This window comes from Schistocerca nitens, chromosome 12, assembly GCF_023898315.1.
Source record: "Schistocerca nitens isolate TAMUIC-IGC-003100 chromosome 12, iqSchNite1.1, whole genome shotgun sequence".
Classification (NCBI taxonomy): domain Eukaryota; kingdom Metazoa; phylum Arthropoda; class Insecta; order Orthoptera; family Acrididae; genus Schistocerca; species Schistocerca nitens.
In genome coordinates, this window is record NC_064625.1 from 120,672,664 (window position 1) to 120,679,030 (window position 6,367).

The 6,367-nt window shown below is 37.6% G+C and overlaps 1 protein-coding gene across 1 annotated transcript in view; it reads right to left on the minus strand.

Annotated features, from left to right (window-relative positions):
• LOC126215339 (tubulin-specific chaperone D) overlaps positions 1 to 5,863 on the minus strand; it is a 196,441-nt gene extending 190,578 nt beyond the window's left edge. The window contains exon 1 of the mRNA XM_049942023.1: positions 5,460 to 5,863. Within this exon, the coding sequence (XP_049797980.1) occupies positions 5,460 to 5,807 (348 nt within the window). The 5' untranslated portion in view covers positions 5,808 to 5,863. The remainder of the gene's footprint in view (positions 1 to 5,459) is intronic.
• Positions 5,864 to 6,367: the final 504 nt, after the last annotated feature.

The window sequence follows — 6,367 nt, forward strand, 5'->3', positions numbered from 1 at the left end:
AACAAAAGAAAAATTCGGAGTAGGTATTCAAATCCATGGAGAAGAAGTAAAAACTTTGAGGTTCGCCGATGACATTGTAATTCTGTCAGAGACGGCAAAAGACTTGGAAGAGCAGTTGAACGGAATGGACAGTGTCTTGAAAGGAGGATATAAGATGAACATCAACAGAAGCAAAATGAGGATAATGGAATGTAGTCGAATTAAGTCAAGTGATGCTGAGGGAATTAGATTAGGAAATGAGACACTTAAAGTAGTAAAGGAGTTTTGCTATTTGGGGAGCAAAATAACTGATGATGGTCAAAGTAGAGAGGATATAAAATGTAGACCGGCAATGGCAAGGAAAGCGTTTCTGAAGAAGAGAAATTTGTTAACATCGAGTATAGATTTAAGTGTCAGGAAGACATTTCTGAAAGTATTTGTATGGAGTGTAGCCATGTATGGAAGCGAAACATGGACGATACATAGATTGGACAAGAAGAGAATAGAAGCTTTCGAAATGTGGTGCTACAGAAGAATGCTGAAGATTAGATGGGTAGATCACATAACTAATGAGGAAGTATTGAATAGGACTGGGGAGAAGAGAAGTTTGTGGCACAACTTGACCAGAAGAAGGGATCGGTTGGTAGGACATGTTCTGAGGCATCAAGGGATCACCAATTTAGTATTGGAGGGCAGCGTGGAGGGTAAAAATTGTAGAGGGAGACCAAGAGATGAATACACTAAGCAGATTCAGAAGGATGTAGGTTGCAGTAGGTACTGGGAGATGAAGAAGCTTGCACAGGATAGAGTAGCATGGAGAGCTGCATGAAACCAGACTCAGGACTGAAGACCACAACAACAACTACAATTACAAAGAGAGACTAGGTAAAATTATATAAATTGTTGTGTGTTAAAAGACTGTGCTTATGTTCACACACTAGAATTCTTGATGAGAAGGTTAGAATGAGGATTGAAGTAGCTGGTTTCTCACTTTCTGTTCGAGTCATCTAAAGAGAAATATATTCGCCCTTTCTGTGCTCCAACAAGAGATTTTTTTGTGGGTTTACTAATTTATTTCAGGTTCTCCTGTTGCAATGAACAAGCAATCTTTCATTATCTGTTGTACCAAACTGATTTGATGTTACGTAAGATTTGAATGTATCATTTTGTTTCTAATTAAAATAACAAGACTTTTTTCCGTCGTTACCGGTATTTCATGCCTCTACCCCAAGGAGTAGTATTTGTCCATCTCCTGGAGTCCAAGTTTCTCCCTGCCTTTGCACCAGCTAACACCACGGACAATTACAAAATGTCATAAACATAAGAGAAAGTGTATTCGGTATTCGATGACCGATAGAAAAAATCTCGAGACAAAGAGACAATGCACTTTTTCTTATCATTTACTGGTACTCTAAATCACACATGGTACAGAAAAGCATGTAATGATATAGGACAAGTTATAACACCTGAAATGACAAATGGTAAAACTGATGAGAAGGGGACACAGTTAAAACACTAACTTCATACAGAAAACGTCTGAGAGGAATAAAACAACTTACGAGCTTCAGAAAAAAAGAATACAGGAGAAAATTGACATACGTGTACCAAGAAACACAATAAAATTATATACCATTGTTAATGTATTATATCTATATACAATATGCACTAAAAACTTGGACTTGGCTACTGTGTAACACGACTTTTCTGAATTCACCCTGCAGGTTGTTTATATCGAAGAATTGCTTAAATATGAAGTGAATATAGATCTTTGACTACTCTATAAATCAATCTGTTACCACAACCTTCATTTCATATTCACTGGGTTGACTAAGTAAACTGTTACTTTCAATCTACACTAGACCATGGGCTAAACTATAGCTTAACGAGTTGCCACAAATCAAGATTTCGGAAATGGGAGTCTTTGAACCTAAAACTCAAACTAACCTAACAAATTAACCTAAATTAAACTTGTATTATTAGCTACATAGCTTAATGTACTAACAACTAAATTATGAGAAATGGCCATATCAAAATATTGTTTAAAAAATTATTAATAGACTTTTACTAGAAAGATAACTGAAGAAAACTAAAATCCCCCCCTAAAGGAATATTTAAATATCTTACTGAAGGATCATTACCTGATAATTATACTGAAGAGCCAAAGAAACTGGTACACCTGCCTAATATCGTGTAGGGCTCCCACGAGCACGCAAAAGTGCTGCAACACGACATGGCATGGACTCGACTAATGTCTGAAGCAGTGCTGGAGGGAACTGACACCATGAATCCTGCAGGGCTGTCCATTAATCCGTAAAGAGTATGAGGGATGGAGATCTTTTCTGAACAGCATATTCCAAGGCATCCCAGATGTGCTCAATAATGTTCGTGCCTAGATAATTTAGTGGCTACCACATGTGTTTGTCCTGATGGAATTGCCCAAATCCATCAGAATGCACAATGGACATGAATGGATTCAGGTGATCAGACAGGATGCTTACGTACATGTCACCTGTCAGAGTCATATCTAGACATATCGGGAGTGTTCCATATCACTCCAACTGCACACGCCCCACACCATTACAAAGTCTCCATCAGCTTGAACAGTCCCCTGCTGGCATATAGGGTCCATGGATTTATGAAGTTGTTTCCATACACATACACGTCCATCCGCTCGATACTATTTGAAACAAGACTCGTCCGACCAGGTAACATGTTCCCCTTCATTAACAGTCCAATGTCGGTGTTGATGAGCCCAGGCCAGGCATAAATCCGTCGGCTGATGTTTCGTTGAACGATTCACACACTGACACTTGTTGATGGCCCAGCATTCAAATCTGCAGCAAATCGTGGAAGGGTTGCACTTCTGTCACACTGAATGAATCTCTTCAGTCATCATTGGTCCCATTCATGCAGGATCTTTTTCCAACTACAGCGATGTCTGAGACTTGATGTTTTACCGGATTCCTGATATTCACAGTATACTCGTGAAATGGTCGTTCGGGAAAATCCCCACATCATCGCTACCTCGGAGATGCAGTGTCCCATCGCCTGTGTGTCAAATATAATACCATGTTCATACTCAACTAAATCTTGATAACCTGCCATTGTAGCAGCAGTAACCGATCTAAGAACTGCGCCAGACACTAGTTGCCTTATATACGCATTGCCAACTGCAGTGCTGTATTCTGCCTATTTACATGTCTCTGTATTTGAATACGCATGCCTATTCCAGTTTCTTTGGTGCCTCAGTGTACTAAGGTTCTGCTATGGCATAAATAGTGTGTTATTTGCAAAGTATACACTTTATTTCTTGTAAGTGAAAAGCTATCATTGCGTGCCAGTGGAAATTCACCTCATAACACCTCTCAGGTGAATTGTGCTATTGAAGTATATTTCACAGACATGTTCTAACACTAAACACAAGTTTCCCCTCACTGTTCAAGATGAATACAGTGAAAATGTATGTAATTCACACAAAAATCAGAATTTAAAGAAATCAGCAGTAAGCCAGATAAAGAGGATATTCAACAAGAGTTATAGGCTTTGACCTGTGATATAAGAAACACGTGACAAGCATCGTAAATAACATAGCAAATATAATGTGATACCAGTGGCATCACCAGAAGGTGATGCAACAGCAACTGTTAACATTATGTCACTGGTCGAAGCCAATGACACGTATAGAGGGCGCCTGTTGACCCAGTAACACACAAGATGTGGAGAAGTCAAAACATTACTGAGTGACAAAATACAACACAGGTCAGCCAATGGTGAAATAACAAAACAGATAAATCATGAATTAAATATTTAGCAATGAAGAACAATAAGGTATATGTCACCATTAAGGTGGAATTGTACGTTCTAAGGATAACAGAATTTTCAATTTTGTATTACATGATCAGTTTGGCAACTTAATCATTCAAAGCTGTGCTTAACTATTGGGCCTTGCTTCTGATGCATTGTTAGGGTGGTAGTAACTGTCAGAGCAGCAAACAAATGAAAACTTAGAGGACCACCGAAATAATTTTTTTAGAGGCACAAAAAGAGATGATTATAAGCAAATACATTTTAACACAGTTCTATTAAAATAATCATTCCAATTAAAATATATATTCTCCTTAAAGAAGTTAAGTATTGAAAATATTTGATCAGTCTATCGAAAAATAATTCTATTTTAATACAAACCTAGTTCCATAATTTATTTACACTCACGGTGAATTATGGTATAAGTCATTTGTTCAGCAAATATTACAGCTACAATATCCATAATTTTCTTTTGTAATTAAAATCAGAGTAAGCTGAAAAGAGATTTTAAAACAGTATGGCAACACCTGGACATACATCTTTCTTATTACACATTCCTCTCGCTATTGGCAGATTTAGAACAGTAGCGATTCACAGCTGATGACAGACAAATACCCCATAATTTTAGAATAAACAATATTAAGTTTCTGTTCCTCACAGAACATAAAAACTACTGTGTGGGTGCATTTCAATCTTGGATCCTTTCCCGCCCATTTACATTGGATCAGCATACTGTGGACACCTTACTGTCAATGTGATGACATCTCAGTTTGTGATAGCAATCACACTCTCTTTCAGTGAAAGCATCACAAGATTAGCAGAGTCAAATTTTTACAGGAACTTTCAAGGCTTGGCCACTGCCAACCACTATGTAGGCCTACTATCGCAGTTGTAGGAGATCCATCCAGGAGTAAATATGCTACTTTAGCCAAATTTATTTCTGAAGAAGACACATACCTCATAGTAGTTACAATTATCAATCTGACTACAAGGACTGAATTGTCAACTTTCATAGAAACAAGTGATTTACTTTCACTTGAATCCAGTACTGTCACTGAATGAGTATCACCACCATATATTCTAAACCGCATTTAAGAGAGTCTCCTCTCCTGACTGTGGCTGATAATAGTTATAGGTTGCACTGTATTGACTATCATTTTAATTAACATCTGGTAGGTAAATAGTATCCTGCAAGAAGCAAAAACAAAACAAAGTTTCTTGAGTGTGGAAATATGCTGTCTCTGACCTGCATTAAAACCGTCAATGCATTCATATTATCTTAAACACACTTTTTCTTAAAGGCAATAGAAACGTGGGGAAGCTCATGTGTCACTGAGCACACAGCATAATTTGTTTTCTACATAATTCACAGTATTATCTTGTAGTAACTGCTGCCGTGGATTAATATATTCCTCGAGCATCTCTTTCGTGGTGGTATTTATGGTACACGATGTGTGATAAAATCAATGTGCTAACTTGCATTTCTGTTTGTTTATGTACGAACGAGAGTGTTTACGTACAAACGAGAGGGCGAGGCTCATAATCACTCCTGTATTATTAGCAGCGAACGTCCCGAGACAATTTTGTTCTCAGTTGTAGTCCTGTATAAGGTTGCCTACAGAGCTGCAAACCTAGTACAAAAACTATTATAAATCAAAACATGCTCGTATACAAACCTCATGCGGCAAACGCCTAACAACAAACTTATAACCTCTGACGCTCGTAATCACGTGTAGATACTTAAATGTTTCATGTTTTAGATCCATTGGATTGTCATCTTTTCGTATTATGTTAACAAGTTTTTCAAGCATTTGATCTAGATGTGGATCCAGCAAATGAGGCTGTTCTTGGTATAAAGACAACACATAACGAAAGCGTTCATATTGTTTCTCCTGCACAATTTCAGAAAAATTATTCTGTAACTTATCGAAGATATCCATAACTTCATCCACTTCACTAAACAATTCAAGGGCGCATCCGAGACCAATATTCTCGGATTCATCTTCAACATTCATAACTTCCATCGTGTGCTTCCCAAATTTGACACTGTCGAACTACTCACAACATTCGTATTCGTAAATACGAGATAACTCGTTTCGATACTATGCCTCGAGACATCTCATCGATACTAAATGCAGGGTCGAACTTTTAATTAAGTAGGAATTAAGCAGTCCTTTCTTTATTTTATTCCCCTTTCTTAATCTCAAACATTTCATTTTAAAGTCTCCATACTAACATAGCTGCTGTTATTTTTAATACTTATAGAAATAAGATGCACAGTGAAAGATGCCTCCATAGATAATACGATTTCGTTGGCCGCGTTGTTATGGCAACGTCAACAGTGAAACAACAGCTAAATGGACGAAATAGTGATACATGTTAAACAACGGCAAAAATAAAATAAACAAGCAGCCTCTCTCTCTCTCTCTCTCTCTCTCTCTCTTCGTGTATTAACGTAATGAAAGCTGCAGGATACCGAGAATACAAAATAATGCGATCAACAGCAAGAAAATGCATTGTTAGGTGAAGCAGCGGAAAAGCCACTTTCGATAAGAAGGCACCTGCAAACAAGTTTCTTCTAAAT